Source organism: Beta vulgaris, chromosome 5 (genome assembly GCF_026745355.1).
Source record: "Beta vulgaris subsp. vulgaris cultivar EL10 chromosome 5, EL10.2, whole genome shotgun sequence".
In the NCBI taxonomy this organism is placed as follows: Eukaryota; Viridiplantae; Streptophyta; class Magnoliopsida; order Caryophyllales; family Amaranthaceae; genus Beta; species Beta vulgaris.
The window spans coordinates 56751851-56778334 of NC_079206.1; the positions used below are offsets into that span (position 1 = coordinate 56751851).

At 36.1% G+C, this 26484-nt stretch overlaps 3 protein-coding genes across 3 annotated transcripts; 2 read left to right on the forward strand and 1 right to left on the reverse strand.

Annotated features, from left to right (window-relative positions):
* Positions 1-11861: 11861 nt before the first annotated feature.
* LOC104894041 (GDSL esterase/lipase At1g74460) lies at positions 11862-14578 on the reverse strand. Its single transcript, XM_010680207.4, has 5 exons — positions 14132-14578; positions 13904-14034; positions 13576-13815; positions 12825-13074; positions 11862-12413 (listed from the first exon to the last, which is right to left on the reverse strand). The coding sequence occupies exons 1-5, from the start codon at positions 14367-14369 to the stop codon at positions 12127-12129; spliced, it is 1146 nt and encodes a 381-aa protein (XP_010678509.1). The 5' UTR covers positions 14370-14578; the 3' UTR covers positions 11862-12126.
* Positions 14579-15525: 947 nt separating this feature from the next.
* Positions 15526-16551, forward strand: LOC104894087 (uncharacterized). The gene has a single exon (XM_010680253.1). It carries the CDS (start codon positions 15526-15528, stop codon positions 16549-16551), a length of 1026 nt encoding a protein of 341 aa, XP_010678555.1.
* A 5014-nt stretch (positions 16552-21565) lies between these two features.
* On the forward strand, positions 21566-25144 carry LOC104894042 (geranylgeranyl diphosphate reductase, chloroplastic). Its single transcript, XM_010680208.4, has 3 exons — positions 21566-21842; positions 23161-23712; positions 24158-25144. The coding sequence occupies exons 1-3, from the start codon at positions 21708-21710 to the stop codon at positions 24857-24859; spliced, it is 1389 nt and encodes a 462-aa protein (XP_010678510.1). The 5' UTR covers positions 21566-21707; the 3' UTR covers positions 24860-25144.
* Positions 25145-26484: the final 1340 nt, after the last annotated feature.

Here is a 26484-nt window from a genome sequence, read left to right on the forward strand (position 1 = left end):
ATGTTTAACAACCTATATATGTTGTATTTTACTTACAAAATGTTCTTGCACTCTAATGCCCAAAAAATGGCCTTCAAATGCCCATTGCTTGCTGTTTTTGCTTTATATTATCCCAATACCATCATCTGAATCTTCATCCCCATAGTTTGCTTCTTCTTGTCATCTTAAGATGACCTTCTTCTGCCCATTTTCTGCTCTCTTCTACTAATTGTGGGCTAATGACAATACTGTTGGTAACTCACCCCTCCTCTCAAGTGATTTCTTCCCCATATGTGGTATGTGGTAATTGTTGTTACCCTTAACTATTATAGTCTCCTTCATCACTTGTTGTAGAGTTAACCAAATATGATTGATAGCTTAGGATCATAGTTGTCAAATGCCTTGTTCACTGCCTTCACCAACTGTTTCACACTTCTAGGTGCTATTTGATCTTTTAAGGTTTGAATTGCATTAAAAAAACCAAGATCTAACACATTCATATCTGGTGACTGTGCTGGCTGATTGATTAATCTGATATCAAAACCATCTTTTTGTGCTTCCAACATGAACTGCTCATCATTACTTGCTATGTGTGGCCTTGCATTGTCTTGGACAATCCATATTTGCTTGCATCCATCCTCTGGCCACTTTCTCTTATAGATGTAGTATGTGCTTTATGAACTTCTCCCTTATGACATCTTTTGTGATGCTTAATTGAGCTTTGGTTTCAACACCCACATCTCTGTTACAACTTGACCTCTTTGCTGCCACCTCTTCTATGAATGGGAAGATTCCTATCTTCCCATCAAAACTGACCTCTCCATCCATGAATGTGTGGCCTTGCTAGTGCAGCTATGAACATGACTTTGACTATGAACCTCTTGCTTTTGCATCTTCTATATGGCTCACTTCACCCGGAGCTAGGTAGTACCTTTGAGAAATTTTGCTCATGCAAAACCATTTCTCATCCACATGAACCAAATTATACATGTTGCTGAATTTTGGTATTGTTTGGATAGTGTTTGGTATGATAGAACCCAAACACCACACACCCTTGCAACCTTATGTGCTGTGGTCAGATGTGGTTTTATGGCATTAGTGTGTTTTTTTATTGCCCCCTTTTCACCAACCTGTGCAATGTAGACCTGTGTATCCTAGGTGCTGCTGTTGCTCTTAGTAGTCCTCTTTCTTAGAGGAATTGCCATTAACCTTTGAGGATCCAATTGAATTCTTTTTCTTCCTACCCTCCCTGTTTTTCTGTGATTCACATCTATTCTTGCATTTTCTTGAAGTTGTTGTCTTACATTCTTCCATATTCTTCCAATTGTCCACCTTGAAGTATTCAATTCAATTGCAATTCTTTTTACAACCCCCTGAGGTATAGTGAATCTGCCATTAACTTTTGTGTAAGCTACTTGTTGTAGCCTGTTTGCAACATGACATCTTGAATGGTTGTGCAAAAAATGGGTCCTATTGACCACTTGTTCTGGCTGTTGCTGTTCTTCATGTTCTTCATCTGATTCACTATCTGTCCAATCATATTCTGAGACGTGACATCTGAGTCATCATCTAACCACTCAGCAACAACCTCATCTTCACCATTTCCATGTTCCATTGTTGTGAAGAAATTTTCTTCTTCCTTGATGCTGCTGGTGCTCTGTTAAGCAAAAGCCTCTTGTTGTGGTTGAACTTGTAATTCTGGTAATGGTTGTGGTACTGGTTTTGGTTTTGGTTTTGGCAGTGGGTCATTCAGATCAAAAGTTGGGTAATTTGGTGGTGAATTAAGAGCTGATGGGGATGGTGTTGAAGTGTTATCAATAGAACTGTCTAGGGGGCCATAGCTAAGCTATGGATGCCAGACATGTTCAAGCTGAGAAAGCTTCCACACTTCCTCAAGTGAAGCTATGAAATCAGAAATGGCTTATAAAACTCTATGATGATTTATCTGAGAGTTAATCTACCCAACCCCCCCCCCCCAAGGAAATGGCTACTGTTTGGTGTTTTTTATGGTGGTTTAGGCTGCTGGTTGGTGTCTTTGGTTTGGTTGATGGAAGTGGTGAAAAAATTAAATGCAAGTGCAAAAGTGTTGTGTATATATAGTCCACAGTTTGTTAGGATTTTTTTTCATGTTTTTTGGGGGAAAATTCAATTCCCCCTTAATTTCGAATTTTTGGGGAAATTTTCAAACCCTGTTATGTAATCTAGCTTAAAAATTTTGGAGGGAAAATTTTAGTTCCCTTTGGTTGTATAATTGTAACAGAAAATTTTAGTTCCTTTGTTGTATAAAAATTTTGGAGGGAAATGAAATCCCTCTTCAATATATGTGGCGCCTACTTTTAAAAGAATGTGGGCCAACTGCTTTTTTTGCCTTTTAATCTGCTTTATCACAAGTTAATTAAGCACCATTACTTTTCTTTAAATCACCAACTGCACACCCTCTGCACAGTGGTCCCCACCCTTTTCCTTGGTCTTTGTGAAAAAGTGCTTGTAGCAAATAAAAAAAGACGGAGGGAGTAATTAAAAATGGTAAATTGCCTAACATTTCAAAGAGACTAATTTAATTTGATAAATTAATTGATCATATTAATAATTATTATTAATTGTGAATATTTGTTACACCATTTATAGTCCTTCTCTCCTTCTATCTTTTCGTTTATCAAACCTCTAGAATACTTTTTTGATCTGTTTATTGATATGGCTAGGTGCTACTATTGTAAATTCTAACGTATGTATGCCTATCAATCTAGAATCAATGTCAAACAATAATAGAACAACAAAATTAAAGAAAGCAATAAATAGACACAAAGGAATTTTAACGTGAAAATCCGAGAACCGAGAGAAATATCGCGAATATACACTAGGAATGAAAAATAAGTTTTTGATGCTGAATACAAGGTCTTAAGGATTTTTCATAAAGCTTTTGGTTCTAATGTTAGAGTAATAATGATGAATAAACTCTAAACATATTTATATGTTAATGAGAGAAATAGGAAAAGTAGTAAAACAAGTAATGTTAAGCAACGTACAACATACAATCCAAGCCCACAATCTTGGCCTAGTTGCTACACGCGGGTGCGGGGCGTGGAATCATGTGGCGGCAGGAACATAACCTTCGGGATGCCAGATTCTTTGAGCTCTTAATTGGCTCGCCCAAACCTGCGGGCTGCTATGAGCTCAAAGCCTTCATCCATGCTTCGTCTTGCCACAAACACACACCACATATTTTCCCTCTATGCAATGAATCTCACGCCACTTCATTCCTTCTCCTTCATGTTCCAATTACCATCTCCACACTCTAGGGATTGTGCAAAGACCAGGATCGGACCGGAATCTACGGTTCGGTCCTCGGTCCAAAAAAATCATGATTTCGAGTTTTCAGCCTGGTCTGGTCCGGTCCAAACTCGAAAAATTCCGGTCATGACCAGTTGGATCAGAATTCTATTATTTTAGTAAAAAAAAAGTTTATAGGTTAAATAAAGTTTCAAAAGGTAGAAATTTAGTAAGTTAAAAACCTACTATTCATTACTATAAAAAATATAAATTTCGGTTCAATTAACAAGTCCAAGACTGGACCAGACCAGACCATGAAAAACTGGTCTAGATCGGACCGAAATTTGTTCGTCTCGGTCCAAAAAATACAAGATTTCCGGTCCATCGGGCCGTCAGTCCTTGACCGTGCACACCCTACACACTCTAATACCCAACAATCTCCCACTTGGAGATCGATCTAAGTGGAGACAAACTCATCAAATATAAACATAATCACCATCATATCATCTGTTCAATTCTTAATGCACAACCTCCTTCGACAATTACCAGAGGCCATCAAGGTTCTACACAACCTTAGTTTGTCAGCAGTCACACTCTTGGTAAACATATTCGTTGGATTCTTAGAACCCAACACCTTCTCTTCCACCAAACTACGAATGTAGTGAAAGCGATATCGAATGTGCTTGGTCTTACAATGATACATAGGATTCTTGGCAAATGCACCGCACTTTGACTATCACTGTAAAAGCACAACTCGTTCTTGACATATTCCCATCTCGTCAAAGAAACAAATAAGCCATTTCATCTCCTTTTTTTCGCCTCCAACATAGCCACATACTCATACTTTGTAGGAGATAAAGAGATACACTTCTGTAATTTGGGCATCAAACATTCAAACTAACTGTAGTACCACCAACAATAGACATGTACCTCATAGTGCTATTTTTTGTAACGATATCTTCACTAAGATCAGCATCAACGAACCCCTCAAGCTTCACTCCTTTCTTCCAAAAGCAAATCCCCATACTAAAAGTACCCTTCAAGTATATGAGTAACCACTTTTGAGCTTCCCAATTGTTTTAATCCAGGATTAGAAACGAACCTACTCACAACTCCCATTGCAAAAGCAATTTCGGGCCTGATGCAAACCATATCATACATCAAACTACCAATTGCATAAGCATAAGGAACAGAGAGGCCATCTGCTCACTTTCTTCATCTGTTATAGATGAATCCTCCCTTGTCAATTTGAGATCGCTCAGAAGCTGGGAATTCCTAGGCTTAGCATCTTGCATATTAAACCTATTAAGCACCTTCTAAATATACGCTTCTTGAGATAAATTCAACATACCTATGGAACCATATATGAAAATCCTCATGCCTAATATCTATGTAGCTGCACCCAAATCCTTCATCTCAAATTTCTTTGACAGATTCTCCTTTACACTATTAAGACCACCATACTTATACCAGCAATCAGCATATCATTAGCATACAGAAGTAACTAAACATAATAATTTTCATACCTCTCAAAATAACAACAATGATAGCTATCAGCTCTAACGAATCCACTACTACTCATGAAGCTGTCAAACTTAATGTACCATTGTCTTGGAGCTTGCTTCAAACCATAAAAGGCTTCTTTTCATCTTGCACACCAAATTCTCCTTCCTGAGAAATTTAAACCCATCCTGTTACTTCATGTAGATCTCCTCCTCCAGATCACCATGTAGAAACGCAGTCTTTACATCCGTTTGTTCTAGAAACAAATTTTCTGAAGCAATAGTAGCCAACAAAATGCGAATAGTAGTAAGTTTTACAAGTGGAGCAAATATCTCATTGTAGTCAATACCCTCATGTTGCATAAACCCCTTAACCATTAATATCGCCTTGTACCTAATACTCCCATCAGACCCCTTGTTCAATCTAAAGACCCATTTGTTTCTAAGTACTCTCTTTTATGAAGGAAACTTAGACAACACCCTTGTCTTATTATTTTTCAAGGGTTGCATCTCATCTTTCATGGCTAACTCCCACTCAGATGAATTATTCGAATTCACAACTTCTTTATAACATTCTGAATCACCTGCATCAGTTAGTAACAAATAATACATAGAAGGTGAATATTGAATACGTGCTTTGATCACCCGTGTAGACTTTTTTAAGTCAACATGTGAGACTATTCTCCTTGTACTAGAATGAGAGCCTGTTATAACTAGTGTACTAGTAACAATAGCACCATTTGAATCACTAATCCTTAGAAATGCGACTCTCCCGAATCTGGTCCTCATCAATGAGTGTGAACCTCATCATCATGTTGTTCAACCCATTCTGGAATATGAACATCTTCATCAGATATGCCCTCCAACTCCACAAACTCCTCCTTCTCAACTCTCACTAGTTCAGTACCATCGGACTTAACACCATACACATCCTTGTACAACTTAGTCTCATCAAAAGTCACATCAAAGTGCCTCAAAAATTTTCTATCTTATGGTTCCCAAACTTGATAACCATACTTCTAAGAACCATACCCAATAAAGAAATATTTAGCAACTTTTGGGTCTAACTTGTCACAATTCTCAGTTTGAATATAAGCAACGCAACCAAAGAGCTTCAAGTAAGAAAGATTCACCTCCTTCGTGCTCTACACTTCTTCAGGTATCTTGAATTCCAAAGAAATTGAAGCCGCTTTGTTAATCAAGAAAGCTGGTTTACTAACTGAATCTACCCAGAATATCTTAGGTAGCCTTTTATGCAACATTATACTTCCCGCAACCTCATTTTGTCGAGGTTTTCCTGGAATAGTCCTCTTTAAAATGATTTTGTACTCTTCACAGAGTTTCTTGTACTCTGCCAACTCATACTTACCTCCATTATCAAACTAAACGCACTTTATCTTCTTACCAGTCTTACTCTTGACTTCATCTTTCCACTTCTTGAAAGTTTCATGAAGCTCAGATCTTCGCTTCATAAAGCTCAGATTTTCGCTTCATGAAGTAGAACCACACTTTCAAATTGTAGCGATCAATGAAAGTAACAAAATACCGTTAGCCTCCAAGGGATTTACTAGGAAAGGAACCCATAATCAGTGTGCACAATTCTAACTTCTCACTTCTCAACTGTTTCTTGGCTTTTAATGAAAGTAACCTTTTTCTTCTTGCCATATACACAACTCTCACAAGATTTCATGTCAATTGATGTCAATCCTGACAAGTTGCACTCGAAGCTAAAATCTTCATCCTTTTCTCGCTCATGTAACCAAGTCTAGAATGCCATAACTTGGTCTCATCCGTTGTGGTCACAACCAACATGTTCGTACACCCTATAGTAGTTTTTAATGTGCCAACCTTGGTTCCTTTAGCCAAGGTCATGAAACCCTTAGAGATTATCCATCTCCACCGAACATAGTCCTGTAACCACTTGAGTCTAGATGACCCACATAATTAGATTCTTTGCTAGCCCTAGAATGTACCTAACATCATGTAGTTTCTAAGTGCCCCCATCATATTCTTTAATCATCATATCTCCTTTCCCCTCAATTTCCAAGGCTTTATCATTAGCTAGATAAACCTTACCCAACTTATTTGGTTTGAAGTTATGAAACAACTCGTTACAAGGTGAAAAAATTAAAAGATGCACCGGAATCAAGTATCCACGACTCTATGGGACTATCAACGCTTAACACCAAAGTGTCCCCAATCTCATCTATTGCAGAAAAAATTGATGAGTCAAAATCACTGCATGCCACCCTTTTTTTGGGTTGTGGACACTCCGTCTTTAGATGACCCTTCTCCCTCACATTTCCATCAAACAATACCAGCTTTACCTTTAGACTTACTCCGCCTCCTTGACTTCAATCTATTTTGATATGAACCCCCGTTTCCCTTTGTTTTCCTTCTTCCTCTCCTACTTTCAGCACTATAAGCCCAGATGATTCCATACCCCCCTTTCGCTAGATACTCTCCCCCAAATTTAAGTCACATACATCATCAAGATTTAGTTTTTCTGAAGAACTACTAATAGCAGTTACAACAGTTTGCCAAGCAATACACAAAGACAATAACAAAATTAGGGCTTCGACTTCATCATTAAAAGAGATTCCCACAGATGTCAATTGGAGTAATAATGATGAATAAACTCTAAACCTACTTATATGTTAATGAGAGGAATAGGAATCTAGTAGAAGAAGTAAAGCTAAGAAACATACAACACACAAGCCAAGCCCGCAATCTTGGCCTAGTTGTTGTATGCGGGTGCGGGGAGAGAAATCCTGCGAGCGTAGGAACAAAACTTGCGGGCTAGCATATTCTTCCAGCTTTTTGGCTCGCCCAGACCTGGGGGAGCGAGTTTTGACGAGGCAAAAGCTTGCGAGCTGCTGTGAGCTCAAAGCCTGCGAGCTGCTATGAGCTCAAAGCCTTCGTCCATGCTTTGTCTCACCATAAACGCATACGACATTCTCCCTCTACGCAATGAATCTGATGCCACTTCGTTCCTTCTCTTCATTTTCCAATTACCATATCCATACCCCAATGCCTAACAACCACTAGTTAATAGCTAGCACTTATTTTCTTATTTTTTTACTAACTTTTTTACTTTATGTATACAATAAAATCCCATTATATCTCCACTAAAGAGTTATTCTACTCACTTATGAAGTTATATCTAGGGATCTACCCCTATATTAATTTGCTTTACCTTTCACTTTATAAGAGTTTGAAGATATGTTTTTTGTCCTATTTTGCACGACATATTGATTTGAAAGATAAAATGAGGTGCATTCAGTACTTACCGATAAGACTCTTTACCTTTTCAATGGCGTCAAATCATTAAGTTTAATAACGTTATACAAGTTGGGCGTACCTAAGACGCAGATGAAAATGTGAGGATCATTCTAGAAAATAGCCTAAAACAAAAAGTTATTTGGTTTGAAGTTATGAAACAACTCGTTACAAGGTGAAGAATGAAAAGATGCACCCGAATCAAGTATCCACGACTCTTTGGGACTATAAACGCTCAACATCAAAGTGTCCCCAATCTCATCTGTTGCGGAAAAAATTGATGAGTCAAAATCACTGCTTTCTTTTTGTTAGGCATGCCACCCTTTTTCTTGGGTTGTGGATACTCCCTCTTTAGATGAACCTTCCCCCTCACATTTCCAACAAACAATACCAGCTTTGCCTTTAGACTTACTCCGCCTCCTTGACTTCGATCTATTTTGAGATGAACCCCCTTTTTCCTTTGTTTTCCTTTTTCCTCTACTACTTTCAGCACTATAACCCCAAATGATTCATACCCCCCTTTCGACGATACTCTCCCCCAAAATTAAGTCACATATACATCATCAAGATTAAATTTTTCTGAATAATTACTAATAGCAGTTACAACAGTTTGCCAAGCAATACGCAAAGACGATAACAAAATTAGGGCTTCAACTTCATCATCAAAAGAGATTCCCACATATGTCAATTTGCTAATTATTGAATTAAATTCATTAATATGTTCAGCAGTAGAACTATCATCAATCATCTCTAAATCGAAAAGATGTGCATCAGAAATACCTTATTCCTAGCCATAGGCTTCTCATACATATCTAATAGTGCTTTGATTAGATCCGTTGTAGTTTTGATATCCTTGACATTAAAGGCAACAATCCGTGCCAATGTCAAACAAACAACTCTAAGTGCCTCACGATTGAGAACCTTCCACTTTTCCTCTTCCATGCATGATGGCCTCTGCTCTAAGAGCGGTTGACAAATATTCTTTTGGTACACGAAATCCTCCGCTTGCATCATCCGAAAGGCGAAATCTTTTCCATCAAACTTCTCGATTCTAACCTTCGCATCCTCCATTGTTAATTGCTCTAGATCTAGACAATACACAAACCTTGCTCTTGATACCAATTTTATGTTCTGATGTATGCCTATCAATCTGGAATCAATGTCAAACAATAATAGAATAATGAAATTGAAGAAAGTAATAATAAAAGACACAAAGGAATTTTAACGTGAAAACTGGGAGAAAAGAAGAATATGCACTAGGAATAAAAAAATGATTTTTTAATGGTGAATATAAGCTCTCAAGGATTTCTCCTAAAACTCTATCTTCTAATCTTAGAGTAATAATGATGAATAAACTCTAAACCTATTTATATGTTAATGAGAGGAATAGGAACCTAGTAGAAGAAGTAAAGCTAAGCAAGATACAACACACAAGCCAAGCCCACGATCTTGGCCTAGTTGTTGTATGCGGGCGCGGGGTGCGAAACCCTGCGAGCGTAGGAACACAACTTGCAGGCTAGCAGATTCTTCCAGCTCTTTGGCTCGCCCAGACCTGCAGGAGCAAGTTTTGACGAGGCCAAAGCCTTCGTCCATGCTTCGTCTCACCACAAACGCATGCCACATTCTCCCTCTACGCAATGAATCTGGCGCCACTTTGTTCATTCTCCTTCATCTTCCAATTACCATCTCCATACCCCAATACCTAACAACCACTAGTTAATAGCTAGCACTTATTTTCTTATTTTTTACTAATTTTTTTACTTTATGTATACAACAAAATCCCATTATATCTCCACTAAAGAGTTTTTCTACTCACTTATGAAGTTATAGGGATCTATCCATATATTGATTTGCTTTATCTTTCTCTTCATAAGAGTTTGAACATATGTTTTTTGTCCTATTTTGCACGACATATGGATTTGAAAGATAATGTGAGGTGCATTGAGTACTTACCGATAAGACTCTTTACCATTTCAATGGCGTCAAATCATTAAGTTTAATAACGTTATAAAAGTTAGGGGTACCTAAAACGCAGATGAAAATGTGAGGATCATTCTAGACAATAGCCTATAACACAAAGTTACCGCTTATAATTTCTCTTGATTTCTTATTGGCCAATGTTCTGAGTGAGGTAAGATCCTTTTGCTTCTATTTTCTGGTGATGTTCATTTTTTATGGATAAGGGGACAACTAAAACTACGATTGTCGTTTGTCAAGGCAATATCCTAGTTTATCTAATTGTGCAAGATGAGCAAGCCTATAATATTGTCTTATTTTGAATTCATTGTATATGTCGGAGAGTGATGGTCAATGTCTGCAATGAAATCCGCGACTTGATTTTCTTCGTGATATGAATGTCGGATGTGGTCCATATCACATAGCTGGATTAGGTGACATATATTTTTGATGATTATGTGAAGCTTCCAAGCTATTTTGGGATGAATTTTCCCGTATAAATTTATGACTAGTAAATTATCGCCTTCAATTTGTTTTCTTGTATATCCATATGTAATTGCTAATTGGTGACTGTTACATAGAGCCTTGCTTGTGCAATTCATAGAATAAATCTTTCTAAATGCTTTGGCGAGAAACTTTTTTATAAGAGGGAATGAAATAACTGGCTTGCAATTTATCTTTTACACGCTTCTCTTCTACGTGTCGAGTGGTTTGTATTTTGAATTTAGTAATTATCTGCTTCTCAATTTTCATAATTACGAAGCAAGCTTAGCCTAGTGGTAAACATTTGACATTATACTTCAAGGTCATAAGACGATCAAATTCCACTATGGGCTCTTTAGGAGTGAGGTTTCTTTTACCATCCCGTCTCCTAAAAAGTCTGACTTAAAAAGTGTCAGTTCTCATGATCTTTCATCTCACCTAACTAATTTTGTTTTTACATAATCCGTTGTCTAATTTTCCTTGAATTTGAATTTTCTGACTTGGGTTATACTTAGACAATGATCCTCCAAACGTGTTTAATGGGCCTGGATTATTGTATAGCCATAAAAATAAAAATGGATTAACAATGCGCTAGACTCTATTACCTTATGTGATGCGGTCCGCTGGGGTGCAAAATGGACCTTGGCTCCAACAAAGGTGTTATGCTTACCATTAAAGCTGGGGGTGATAATGAGCTGGATATGTTCGCAAATAGTTCGGCCTCGAATCGATCAAAGCTCGAATTAGATTCGGGCTCGTCTTGGGACCTAAACGAGACGAGTCGAATAGGCTAAACTCGGCTCGAAAAGCTCGTGAACGTGTTCGATTTTTATTTTATATGAAAAATATTATAATTTAAAGCACTTTAAAAAGTTATTATAGACTAAAACACTTACATTATTATACGATACGTATCCTTTCATACAAATTTTTAGCTTCAACAATTTATATCTTTCTTTTTGTATTCTTTTAGATCTAGTTTGTCGAATTTTCATGTATATTTGTAAGTAATTCATTTGGTTAGCGTGTAAAAAATGAAATAAATTATGTTTATTCATGTTATTTACTTAATTTAGTCTATTATTCTACAAGATCTGTCAAATTTTAAAAAAAATTGTGAATATGAATTTTTGGTCGTTTGGTTTAATGTTGTATTGGTTTTATTTTTATTTTTCTCAAATCGAGCTCGAGCCGAGCTAATACAAGCTACCGTAGCAAGCTCGATCCTTTAGTGAAGCTCACGAGCTCCAGCCGAGCTTCACTTATCGAGCTCACAAGCCGAGCCGAGCCTAGTACAATTCAGGCTTGGCTCGTGCGATAAGTACACCTAAGTAAAGCAAGGGCATCGGAATATAAAGCACACCAAACAGATATAATATGCTCATGCATGCATGTCTTGAATTTCTATTCTTGTTATAATTGGAAGGCATAATTCGGATTGTAAAGAGATTTGAAGATACACTTGGAACTACAAGTCTACAACAAGTAACTAACAAGTCCACCAAATATGCTTAACCACCACTTAATTGCACAAACTATAAACTAATGGACCATATAATTGTTGACCTACCAATAACAAACCAAATTGATGAATAGTAATAAGCATAATATAGTAAACTTAAGTCTTGAAAATGTTCCACTTTTTAAGGAGAACTGATCAACTATCAGAAGAGGGAGCATCAACAGAAGGCGCAGCAACAGGACCCATGGCTGGTGTAGGTGAAGAAGGAGCATCAGCCGAATCGCCATTTTGGTTTACTCTCGTAAACTTGAACTTCTTGATGAGCTCCTTAGCAATGATCATGTTAGCACTATCACTTGGGTGGTACTCGTCCCAAAAAACATACTTGCTCCGATCTTTGCACAATGTTGATGCAGGAACACATGTTAAGGATGGCCTAATATTTCCAAAGGAACAGCATGGAGAGTCTGAATTTGTAAATCCTATAACCCACCAAAAAGACAGTACAATAGTTATGTTGTTTGTTCTTATAAAATGAATCTCATTAAATGAGGCATAATCTCACAGTCGTCTACAAAATTAACGTAGGGTTTAACTTACATAATCTCCAATACGTTAATTTGACCATTAATATCTTTAGTTACATATTTGTAAAATTTAATACACTGATATATTAGAATTATACATTGAGAAAAGGATCAAAGAGATTATATGCATTTTTTTTAAAGGTAACATGAAGTTCCTTGTAAGGAAGGGGCGAAATTGAGGATCCCTCCCTGCAAGGGGTGAGAGTTGATCCCTTGAGCTCTGGCATCGGAGGTGATGCCAATACCACTAAGCTATCACCTGTTGCTCAAAGAGATTATATGCATGCTTGTATAAGTTATGCTTACCGTATCTGTAAGGATTGCTGATGACATCATTGACAACATCAAAGGCATCACCAAATTTGTAACTAGCACCTGGTAGGCTTCTTGAAAGTTCTACCATCATGTTGTTTGTAGCTTGGTTGAATTTTTTGGCCAACTTGTTTGTTTTGTCTTGGCAGTTACCTGTTGTGCTCAACACCCTTTGCAGTGGGATGCAGCCCATGGGCCCAAGTCCAAATGCCATCAAGTTCCTTACTCCAAGGCTGTGCAACACCTACACATATGAAGTACTAGTTATTCGTAATCACTTTACACTGATGTAAAGTTGTAAACTAGGTTACAAATTTTTGCTCATTATTTACCCGGATCTGTTCTTTTTTATCTTATGGAAAAAAAATGAGTAATGTTTAGATAAGTTCAGAAAAATAAGATAAAATAAGTAAAATTAAACAAACATATGGTAAAGAGAATATATCCTTAATATGCATCAAATTAGACTCAAGGTGGAAAACAAATACTCCAAATGAGTTTTTATTTATTATGTAAAATATAGTAATAAATTATTCAGCTCGCTTTCCAACAAAGTCTAGTATGTTCATGCCAAATCATATCTAGTCTATTATCAATTACATTGTTAAGATAATTTACTAGATATATATTACAATAATTGTCGACTCGTGTCAAATTTATCTTGTCTCAAATTTAAGGGATGTGATATAGTAATTTGAATAATAATGTAATAATTAGATACGCGTCAACATAAGAGTAAAGTTACCTTAAGTTGATCTCTTAAGGTTCCCACTAAGTAGTCCATGAAAGTATCATCATTGTATTTCCATGAATCACTATAAACCGGCATCAGGTAGTTGTTAATAAAGTCATTACTTCCTAATGCAACAACATAACGAGCTTCTTGGAAAAACTTGTGAGATTCATTTTTGCCAATTTTTCGAGCTATCATCTCTTGGGTTCCTTTAAACAATTCAATTTGCTTGTAGAAACATAGCCTTTGAATCTGCATATGTTAACATCAAATTTATTCATAAGTTGATAAAAAAAGCCATAAGTTGAATTATCAATATATAGAGTTGCTATATACTTACGAAATAACCACCCGTTTCATTCAAAATGCCACCACCACCAGATGCATAATTAACACCACTTTCTAAGATCATATTTTCATTTAAGTTTGGATCCATAAAAGCTGGTGGCCTTGGTAAACCCATATCATCCCCTACAAAAAAAAAAAAGAAGATGCAAATCATTTTTTTGATCATTTACCAATTAGTCAAATTACACCCATTTTATAAATTTAGACATGTACCACGTACCTATAATATCGGACACAGTACGACCATTAGTAAACCTTCCATTAGGCAAGCCATTACCAAAATCAATACCATACCAAGGAAGATTAGCTTTTGCAAGACTTCTAGGGAGGTACTCATTATTGCCTACATCCGAAAGCGAATCACCGAAGATAAATTGTACAATCTTGCAATTGTACCCGTTAACGACACTACTTAGGATCGTTACAATCACTAACGTTAATGTCACCAATACCTTCATGTTCGAGTCTTCGACTTAAACTTTTGTGTGAATGAAACTTACTAAGATACTTGTGTTTGTTAAGGGAAATGGGGGGTCTAATTTAAACAAGTGAAGGTACAAGAAGTCATTACTAACTGATATTTTGATGGGCAAGAATTTATGAGCTAAAGAAGGCATGATAGTTGTGCTTAAGAGAAGGGAATGAAAAAGAAAGAGTTGGATGAACAAACTGTTAGAGAATTCAAACCTACTGCAACTAACTTAAAGAGCTAGAAAAGTTGTTCATAAGATATGTTATGGTAAGTTTGGGTAAACTTTTAAACAAAATCTTGATTTTAATACTAAGGGGAATGGCGTGTTTCGCTTAACATGCAAATTTTTAAACAAAGAAATGAAATATGTTGGCGTCATCATAAGTCAAATAAATTAACTAATAAGTACCATATTTGTATATACTCTATAGAGTATTGTTTTATGAGGGACTATACTCTATATTTGATGATGCCTTACTAGTTATTTAATAGCGACATATCATTTGATTTGATATAATTGAACTAACAGTAACTCATTTTCACCCAGATTTTCAACCTCTTTATCAGGTTTTCCTTTTTCTTTCCAATGGTTCGAAAATTTAGAGCATTGAAGATATATTGACACAAGTTTAAACATTTCTAAACGTGAATATGTATTATAGATCATTTATATACCATCCTTTGCGGGAAACAATTTTTTATATTTTTTCGACAATTTGATACTTTAAAATTTGTTTTTTGCGAGAAAAAAACTAATTTTATTTTCTGATTCTGACCCACCGATTTTCGGTATTAGAGGAGAAAGGAAAGACCCGAAGCACATGCGGCATCGATAAAAAAAAAAGTGGTGTATTAGAACACGAAAATCGGTGGGCCAACGTTGGAAACCGGTGTGCCAAATTCTAAAAATAGGGTATGATAGTATCTCGTAAAAAAATATAACTTTAAACTGGATTTGGAGTTTTGCGTGGAAGAGAGAGCTAAGGCCACAAGACATTGCAGAGAAATCTCGGCTTGATGAAATGCTCCAGCAGGTTTTTTTGGATAAGGACGCAAATGATTCGCTGATATGGGCCCATAATAAATTAGGCCAGTTCTCCACCAAATCATTCACTCAAGAGTTATGCAAACTTAATCCACCTATGGTGTGCGACGCCGTCAAAGGCGTTTGGAAGGGCTTGGTGCCACACCGTATTGAGGTATTTGTATGGCTGGCTATTTTAGGCAAAATAAATACGAGGCACAAGTTAGCATCCATTGGGATTTTACCTATTGACCAAGATGTATGCCCACTGTGCAGTTCATGCCCGGAATCAAGTGACCACCTGCTTCTCCACTGTGAGGTATCAAGGCAACTATGGGGGTGGTGGCTTAATTTATGGGATCTCAAATGGGTATTTCCTAAATCCCTGAGTGAAGCATTCGCGCAATGGAAATTGATAAAAAAAGGGAAAAAGTTTTTTGTTAAAGTGTGGGCAGCATCTTTCTTTATCATTGTATGGACGGTATGGAAAGAACGGAACATCAGAATTTTTCAAGCCTCATCTTCCACTGTAAAGGACCTTCGGGACTTGGTGCTTCTCAGAATGGGATGGTGGATTAGTGGATGGGAGGAGGGTTTTCCATACTCCCCATCGGATATCCAAAGAAATCCATGGTGCTTGGAGTGGGAGGGTGTATCTAGAGCTGCAGATCCCGCTATCATCAAGCCATCATACATCCCATGGTCTCCTCCAATCAAAAATGTTCTAAAATGGAATGTGGATGCATCCGTGGTCATATCCAACACATGTGCAGCTATCGGTGGAGTTTTGAGAAATCATGAAGGGAAGTTTGTGTGCCTCTTCTCTACTCCCATTCCATATATGGAGATAAATTGCGCGGAGATCCTTGCCATACATAGAGCTATATCCATCTCCTCTTATAGCAGCTTAACAAAATCAGCGAGCCTTCTCCTAGAATCGGATTCCTCTAACGCAGTAATGTGGTGTAACAATGACAATGGTGGTCCTTGGAATATGATGTACTATCTAAATTTCATTAGAAGCTGCCGGAAGGAAATGATAAGCATTGAGATAACCCACAAAGGTCGAAGCTCCAATTTTGTTGCAGATTCTCTTGCCAAGCAAGGGCTTAGGCGTCAAGATGAATTCATTGCGTGGCTATAAGCTTCGAATTGGTGCGCTTGGAGTCACTGTTGCTCAGCTTGGATCCATTAAATTTGTATTATGGTGCCTGCGTGCACTAATTGGTACATGATTGTAATATTGCAGTGTGTTGCATTTAGAGTTCCTAGGGGTAGACTATAAACTGGATGTAATTGTGCTATGAAGGTGGACTCCTCTCTATAGGGTGTGTGTTTGCACTATAAAAATGTCGCCCACCTAGTGGGGGGCTACCTTGTTTTGAGTAGAGGCCGCCTTCATATGGATTTTGCTATGAAATAAAATTATAACTTATCAAAAAGTCTTAAGTTGCTATAAAGATTATAAAAGGTGTTTCTTATAAACGAGAAAATAATAAAAGGAGAAAATGTCTTTTTTGACAATTATTTTTTATACTATAATGATTTTTATTTTTTTGAATGAAATAATGATTCCTATTTTTAGAGGGATCGGAAATATATGCTAACATATAATAGAAAGCATTCTTAATTAAGTCTAGATGTCATGTGCCACTTTCTCTTTAGTTGTTTCATGCCATGTAATGAACATACATTAAAAATTTAGAAACATGCTCCATATAAGATTTGACCACGTGGCCTCAATTTAATTAATATACCAAAATCTATACTAATATATTAAAAGGCGTGCGTAAACGAGGAACGGTGCCACGTGGCGCTCTCCCTAGGGAGTTTTAGTTCATGTAATCCATGTACAATAAAAAAAATAGAAATTGCATAGTATAGGTTTTGATCCCATGACCTCATGTACTAAAGTTTTAACCACTAGACCAAGTTGTATTTAGTGTTATCATATCAAAGTACAATATTAATAAATGGAAAATTTTCTTACCCGGGGCATAGCCCGGGCCTAATAACTACTTCTAATTAATAAACTGTACAAGATTAGATGGTATTATTATATTAACTTGAAAATATTAATAACCCGAGTCATCTATCGGGCCCAAAAGCTAGTTAAGTAATTAAAGTTGAGTTAAAACATAGTGCCACAATTTGCAATGATCCAAAAAAATATTAATTAAACTAACATGTCTAAAGGTACTCGTAATGTGACCATTAATTAATATTTTTAATCATAAAAAAACTATAAAAAAGTAATAGCTTGAGAATTCATATAAAGACAAATTTAATTTTAATTACTAATGACGATCATAATAAAATTTGTAAATAATACAAAGTATGAACTATGAAGTTTGTAAACCAAAATTAGAATATACAAGATAGCGAGATTATTCATAAGACTATGCAAGAGTTGGATACATTAGTACTTTGCATAAAATAGATGGTGTTGAAAGCTAAAATTTATGATTGTAACGTAATTAGGAAAGTCCAATAGTTTGATATCCCGGACCAACTACTTATGTAGGTATGAAGATGCACAAAAAACAGTTGTCCGAAAATTCCAGGCAATTCGGGTAAATATAAGGCGAGTATCTAAGAAACTAGAAAAAGGATCTTGTCTGAGGGTGCAGTTTTTGTAGACTTGGTTCACAATAATATTATAGTGGACTAAGCCACTTATTTAATATAGTGATCCTTTTTCCATATAGTAACATTTATAAAATTTTAAGTTACATTATGCAATCAAACCGTAATGTATTTTCCACACATTGCTTACATCCTACTAAAGGGCATTGATTTTTGCAATTACATTGCATTAGATAAATTGGACACTGACCTTGTTTGATAAGTGCATATATGTTACAATATTTATCATACACACTCACGTGTACCATAAGCATAGTATACATAAGACTAAATTTTTGTTCATTGCTCATTTGAAATATCTAAGTGCGAAATTTGCAAAATAGGCTAGAGAGTTCGTTCTAAATGAGCAAATAAGCAAAAACTAACCTTGAGTGTAACATACGCACGGTACACCGGGATGTATAATAAATGACAAATGAAGTTGACAGATTCAAATATTTAAAACTTATTAGCTAATCATGCTAAACTACTGTAGTTATGATAGTCGATACTCGATAGAGTAGCATAATCAAAAGGAAACCCATTACTTGTCTATAAAATGTATAGACAAAGCATATGCAAGAGAAGTTGTAAATGGAAACAAGTGCTGTGTAATAGAGATTGCAAGTACAATTTGTCATCTATCATCTTCTCTATATGTACCATTGTGCAGCATACTTCTATTAGCTAGCGTAGATGAGCAACCACATATATAAATGCATGGTTTCTTTTTCATAGAGTTTATGTATTTCGTAAGTACTTTTCTTAGATTTTGATATGAAAAACTTTCTTGAGTGATTCTAAAAGGCTTTTTTTTTTTTTTTGATGGTTTTTAGGCATTCAAATCTAGTTTGCTGTTAGTTGAAACACCTTAATTCCAACGTCACCCTTTACATATAGGTACTTAGTTTCACTTTAAATTTTTTAGGACTACACATACTCACTTTGATATATATGGGATCGTCTACACAGTTTAAAATAACGGATATAGCTAGGACCCAACTAGTTTTGATATTTTGGAACCAGTTAGGTCGGGTCCAAAATTTTCGAAACCAGACCCGCAATTGGTGAGTATTTGTTTGCTTTGGCTTATACTTTTGAAATTGGAAAATTTCCTCATTTACCCTTAAGGTTTGTCGTAATTCTCAAATTACCCCTTACATAATGCCTCAGATACCCATAAAGTTTGTGTCTCGGTCGATAATACCCTTATTAATGATAGCAGGTTAACCGACGTTAGTTTTTCTCTTTCTCTCTCTCCTCCCACCATCCTTTCATTAATGAACCTCCAAGCTTTTTATCTCCCCTCACCTCCATGTTTTCTCTTTCCACCCAATTTTCATCATTGCTATTTGTAAAATTGAAAATCCATTACCATGATCAAAAATAGAAATCTAAGATATAGAAATGCATTCAAAATACATACAAAATAATACCACCTAACTTTGAAATCACAAAATCCAAGAAATAGAAAATCGAAAATGAGTTATCTTAAAGGCGACATGGTGATTAGTTTTGTTGGACAATTGAAGCAAACACAAGATCTGCTTCTGGAGCTCAACTAATTATAAATAAATTGAAACAAAATCACATCAAAATGGGTTGATATTGTTTTTCGAACTTGATATGTATTTTTTTCCATTCTTATTAAAATATATATTAAGGAAAACTCAACATTCAAAAGGTACAAATATAATAATGTGGACACTTAAAGCATGTTAAAAGTTGGTTGAGATGGTAATTGTGTCATGTATAAAAGCAAGATGTCATGGGTTCAAATCTTGTTGCAAGGTAACACATTGGACACTTCTACTGGAGTAACAAAGGTGCCACGTGGCGTATGTCACGCACGTCTTTTAATATATTTATATAGATATCTTATTGAGCCGTTATAAAATGACCAAAAAATGCATTGAAACGTGATGAATGAATCTTTGGATCTTAGAGATTGGTAGGATAGAATCGGTTGGATCGAATTGTAGGATCTTAGTGGTAGTAATTCAACAATCTAAGATTAAAGTAACATGCAACCACACCCTAATAAGAGGAAACATAATATGTGAAAATTACTTTATGATTATCTTTATGAGATGATCGGATCGTAAAGTCATAAAGATCTTATCATGTGATTTTTATGAGGTTGGGTAAGCTCGAAATATTCCACAAAATAAAGATCCTACGTAGGAGGGGGTTCGATAAGTTCGTTTCTTCTAAACCGTGGAATTGTAATCATAAGATTCGGATTGAGATTTTCACAACAATGATATCTTTTTTTTTCTTACCAAAAATAATTGATTCGGAAACTAACCCCTGTTAGACTACAAGCTTACAGCGCACTATAATTTGGGATGATACTATATTGAACTAACACCTTTTTGATAGATTTAAATTACACTATTACAATACCATTAAAAATTAAACGAGTAAGTATAAGATTTTAGTAGTCATTACTCATTACAATTGAGGTAAGAGCATGTACAATGGGTGGGTGGGTTTTTGTTGGTCTTTATATTTTTTCCATTCTCTCTCCTTTCCTCCTTCTTACACCTCACATCCCACTAACTTCCCACCAACTTATCTTTTTTTTTTTTCTCAGAATGGGTAGACTAGTCCTACTTGGCTTTTTTAATTCTCTCTTACTTTTCATATACTCCATCATATATATACTCTTTTTCCTATCAAAAATGTTTGAACGCCACTACCTACTAGTGTTTGGGAGTAGAGATTCCCTTATATTCCTCCCTACTGTCAAGCATTGACCTATGTAGCTTGGCTGGCTGACCTAAGCGAGGTGCTGGTCTAAGCGAGGTGCTGGTCCAGTAAGGTTCTTCTTCTTACCAACGAGTCCCCAGTGGGGGCAAAAAAAAGGTAATTTTTATTCATGTTTTAATTAGTGATATGTTAATTACTTTATATACATTTTGAATAATTTTAGGTGGGAGAAAGTTATTAGAAAGAAAAGTAGGTTGTGAAAAAATATGGTAAGCTCAATTTATAGATATTTTTTTTTATAGTTGTAATGCAATTTTAAAAAAAAATGATAAGCTAATTTTATTTACTTTCAAACAAAAAAAACATTCTTGTAAAAAAAATAGCAACAATAAAGCAATATTGATACATATGACAACACTCCATTCGTTGCTATACACACCATCCAAGATATGATTAGTCTAATATTCTAAACCAACCAACTTCAAAAACCAATTGCTCCAATAATAAAACTATGTAAAGCTAGCTTTACTCTTGTAAGACAAACCAAAACCAACATTTGTTTGTTAGATTTGCTTGAAAACACAACAGGAAGTGTGACCCAACACTTGGCAATCATGCATTGGTGAATCAAACTGATATGTTTAAACAACGGACAAATTGCAGAGCTCAGAGAAACCTTCACTCCTTAAATCAATAACGTGGCCTACTGTCAACCATCCCAAACACAGGAAATCTGTTTACCTTGCACTTTTCTTCAACCCATCATCAAAATCTCCCAAATCCATTACAACCCTTCATTCCCCACAATCCAACGGTCCTAATCTACGCAAATATCCTCAACCATATCCTAAATCAGAAAATTCTTTTCTAAAAAAATATAGTTGCAAATAAAAAAAAAAAAACCTTTAACTTCAACCACACTCTCATATCATATCTCCACACTCTCCACACTCAACTCCACCCATGGCTTCCTCAATGGCATTCAAACCCTTCACTGGTCTTCGCCAATCAACACCTGCCACGTCACCTGAAACTCCTACCTTTTTTAAAACTATCAAAATATCCCCCATAATCAAGGCTGGCCTCACCAGTCCTAAGGTATATTCCCATTTTTTTTGGTTATTATTTCTCTTCATATTGTTGTCTTGCATGAAATTCATTAACTTGGGTGTACCATGTGCATGGTATAGTAATTGGTAATTTAGTGGAAGTCAGAATTAATAAAAATTCAATTCAGTTCAATTTAACTTAGCTGAGACACATTCAGTTTAATTCAGTTAACTTCAGTTAGTTTTCTATTACAATTTTCATTTAATTTAATTCAGTTCAGTTCAAATAAATTCAATTCTGTTCGATTCCGTCCCGTCTAAAAGAACCTAGCCCATAATTTGGGATATGTAAGTTAATTCTTCCATTTTGTGGATTCTAGTTGAGTAAAACTTTCCAAAAATTGTAACTTCATACGAGTCAACCAAATGAGGAAATAAACAGAATTAGAGAGTTTAAATAAAGAAATGTACACCTTGGTTACCGAATTTATAGTGAATGAGTAAGATTTTAGAATTGGTGAGATCCTACGAACAACCTATATATATGTAAGTGTAAGTGCTGTGCCACGTTGGTTTTAGGATGGAGCCTCATTTCGACTTCTAGTTGTCGAAACTCTATTATAGTAATGGGTTAAGTTCTTATCGAGGAATTCTAGATTTATGGTTGAATAATGGTTGAGACTTTAATTTCAATTTCCAAACAATGTGATTAAAGGCAGTAGAAGTGCTTGATAGTCTATGCAGTTAGCATATCTATGTGATAGTGGAAATTAACACAATTCCATCTTCCCATGGTATGATAGTAATCCCAGTTTCGGTTTATATATAGGATCTCCATTATGGGGATACCCAACCTGTTCCGGTCCCAATCCAAAGTTGATCAACTCGACATGCTATAATTGGTCATGGCACCCTGGTGTAGTGGTGTGTGTAAATGAGAGAGATTAGTGAGAAGATTGAGAAATTGGGGCAGAAAAAGGCCAATTTAACATGTAAAACGGGTATGTGTCACCCTTGAGGCATTGACCAAACACATAATAGCACTTTGGATTAATATGGGGTTATGGACGATATCAGCATACCATAAACTTTGGATTCCTAATTTTAATTGATCCCACCAGATTTTGATATAGATTCTTTATTGCACTAACTACTAAGTAATGGAGATTCTCTTTAATCAATTAAACCAATAGAACACATTGGGCAATGTCATAACAAGAAGAAAATTTTGGCGGTAAAAGGTATTATACCACACTAATTGGCACTAGTTTCTCAATTTCGAAACCGACACTTGTATGAATATGTATATAGGCCATATGCAAAAGTATTAAGTTTATCTAATTAATAGGTATTCTGATTTTTAATAGGTGGCAGGCCGGAACCTCCGGGTGGCCGTGATCGGGGGTGGACCTGCAGGAGGGTGTGCCGCTGAGACACTAGCCAAGGGAGGTATTGAAACGTTCCTTTTTGAACGGAAGCTTGACAATTGCAAACCATGTGGTGGGGCAATCCCACTCTGTATGGTAGGAGAGTTTGACCTACCAGTAGACATAATTGATCGGAAAGTTACCAAGATGAAGATGATTTCCCCATCAAATGTAGCGGTTGACATTGGCCGGACCCTCAAGCCACACGAGTACATTGGTATGGTTCGAAGGGAAGTTCTTGACCAGTACCTTCGTGAGAGGGCTGCTGGGTCTGGAGCAACTGTAATTAACGGATTATTCTTGAAGATGGACATTCCGAAATCACCAAGCGCTCCTTATCAGCTCCATTATACTGCTTATGATGGTAAGACAGGTGCAGCTGGTGAGAAGCGGACACTAGAGGTGGATGCTGTGATTGGTGCCGATGGGGCAAATTCAAGGGTTGCTAAGTCAATTTCCGCTGGGGACTATGAGTATGCCATTGCCTTTCAGGTAACTGATCTATTGATATGCTAGGGGCTCTATGCTTGTAAGACTTGTCTGTATGTTTGGATTAGAAGGAAGTACTAGAAAAGGCAAAACATGAAGCATAAAACTTGTACATAATACCCTAAAAAAAACTTGTACATAAAGCAAAATTAAGAGTTCATGGTGCTTTGTCATTTGTTCTTATTTTTAATTTGAAATGTATATACTGATATAATTCATATAAACATAATGTTTTTGATACTGCAGCGCCGTTGGTTTCAAAATTTGTGTATCCAACACCTAAGCTACTTGATGCGTGCTATAGAATGTGTTCAAGTTTTTTTTTATGCAATGGAAATGTGTTCAAGTTTTTCTTTTGATGCAATAGAAATGTGTCAAGTTGAGTAGAAGGCAGTAGCATGGATTTTGGGGACCAATTTGACTTACATTACAATCTCTTAATTTTCAGGAACGTATTAAGATACCAGACTCAAAGATGACCTATTACGAGGACCTGGCAGAAATGTATGTAGGGGACGATGTCTCACCCGATTTCTATGGTTGGGTATTCCCCAAATGTGACCACGTAGCTGTTGGAACAGGGACTGTAACTCACAAGTCGGATATCAAGAAGTTCCAATTAGCAACCCGGATACGAGCAATGGACAAGATCGAGGGGGGAAAAATCATCCGGGTGGAAGCTCACCCAATTCCTGAACACCCCCGGCCAAAACGGGTTCAAGGGCGCGTAGCATTGGTGGGGGATGCTGCAGGGTACGTGACAAAATGCTCAGGTGAGGGGATATACTTTGCTGCCAAGAGTGGAAGGATGTGTGCGGAGGCAATTGTGGAGGGTTCAGAGAATGGAAAGAGGATGGTGAACGAAGCGGACTTAAGGAAGTACTTGCAGAAATGGGACAAGAAGTACTGGCCTACTTACAAGGTGTTGGATGTGCTACAGAAGGTATTTTACAGGTCAGACCCTGCACGGGAGGCGTTTGTTGAGATGTGTGCAGATGAGTATGTGCAGAAGATGACTTTTGATAGTTATTTGTACAAGACTGTTGTACCCGGGAATCCATTGGATGATCTGAAGCTTGCTGTGAGGACGGTTGGGAGTTTGGTGCGGGCATACGGGTTGAAAAGAGAGATGGAGAAGATTGATGCCTGAAAGACATAATTTGTTTCAGGATGCCAATTGCACGTCTGGTTATTTGGTCAGAGGTGTTTTAAGAACATGTAATGTCATGTAATGTAAGTAGAGCAATGTGGGTTAACAGGACATTTGAGGCTTCAATTTGTTATAGTTTATGTATATCATGCATTTTCAACCTTCTAGATGGCTTTACATGAACTGAAAACTATCAGGGCCATTGACTGAACATATTGTGAAACTGGTTGTTCAGCAGAAGATCTATGAGAAATTGAGAAGAAAAGCTTGATAAAGCTTTGCATATATGATTTCTTTCAGGGAAAAGAAACTTCTTACATTATGAATCCATATGAAGTTTACTTTTACATTTGGTAATAAGGGGTCTAATAAGGGATTTGGATGACACATGCTATATCAGATAAATAAAATGATGATTTTTTTCTTTTCAAGTATTAGATGATTCATATTGCATGGAAGGTGCTTCGCATATCACTTAGCTTGTAATCAGATTGAAATTACAAGTCTTATTGATGTAGCGTGTAGCTATATATGTATGTAAATTGATTTTATATGTATGGAAGAGAATATATTGATTGGAGGTTTGAGGAAATCATTCTTTGTATATTAGTAAATTAACCTTAACCAAACCTTAAATATAAGAAATACTCCAAGGAAAAACATCAAATGACGTTGTTGTTTGTTTGGAAACGCTTTTTAATATTTTAGTGTATAGATAATAATAATATAGAGTAGTGTATTGATTTAAGATGCTTTAATTATTATTATTTTGTCGAAAAGGTGTTTTAATAAACTAATGATCTTACTAGCTGATAAATTATAATATATGTTGGTATATGTCGATAATTCGTTTGGCTCTCGTTGACGTCACGACATTAGATTTAAGAACTACAATAAAAAAAAATATCCTTTCCTAACTAACTAAGGATTGACAATCCTTATGAGACCAATAGAGAAAGTATAATAAATATAATAGTTATAGAGATATTTCTCTCTCCAAAATATTGAAATTTTAATTCCACTTTCTCTCTATGTCTTTCATGAGGGTTACCAAACCATATAGAGGGTTGGTTTTCGATAAGAAAAAAACAATTATATTCATAAGGGATAGCCATACGACACTTACGATCAATTCTTGAAAAAATCAAAATTCCCACAAAAATATATAACACCTTAGAACTAGATACATTGTAGATTTGCTTAAAAAATAGCCTTAATAAAAAACTTCATCCGAAGCAATACAATCTGTGAGTTCGCTCTGGTTTGGCATAACTTACGTGATGTATAGTCGTTTGCGTGAAAATACTTCTGTGGTCTTCTAAATTCTTACAGAGAATAAAGTTTGTTAGATCTTCCTTCTTCATCAGACGAACAAAAAAAAAACATCATAAGATAAATACCATCTTAAGGATGGGATATACTTATTGGAAGTAATTAAAAGGAGTTTTTGGGGCTTATCACCGTACCAACACCAGTGGAAGCCCGTACAAAGATTCATAATTGAGGCAAAAAAGAAACGAGATGAAAGAGAGATATAAGGTTAAAAAATGAAGGAAAAAGCTTCAAAAAAGAAGAAAAATATTTAAAAAAAAGAAAAGAAAAACATAACAATGGAACTAGGAAAA

Bases quoted from the DNA above. Each gene is read 5' to 3' on its own strand.
- LOC104894041 (XM_010680207.4), bottom strand. From the start codon at position 14,369: ATGAAGGTATTGGTGACATTAACGTTAGTGATTGTAACGATCCTAAGT. The intron at 14,035-14,131 runs GTACGTGGTACA...TTTTTTTTGTAG, and splicing joins TACTGTGTCCGATATTATAG to GGGATGATATGGGTTTACCA. The intron at 13,075-13,575 runs GTAACTTTACTC...TCATATGTGTAG, and splicing joins CCTTAAGAGATCAACTTAAG to GTGTTGCACAGCCTTGGAGT.
- LOC104894087 (XM_010680253.1), top strand. From the start codon at position 15,526: ATGGTGTGCGACGCCGTCAAAGGCGTTTGGAAGGGCTTGGTGCCACAC.
- LOC104894042 (XM_010680208.4), top strand. From the start codon at position 21,708: ATGGCTTCCTCAATGGCATTCAAACCCTTCACTGGTCTTCGCCAATCA. The intron at 21,843-23,160 runs GTATATTCCCAT...GATTTTTAATAG, and splicing joins CTGGCCTCACCAGTCCTAAG to GTGGCAGGCCGGAACCTCCG. The intron at 23,713-24,157 runs GTAACTGATCTA...CTTAATTTTCAG, and splicing joins AGTATGCCATTGCCTTTCAG to GAACGTATTAAGATACCAGA.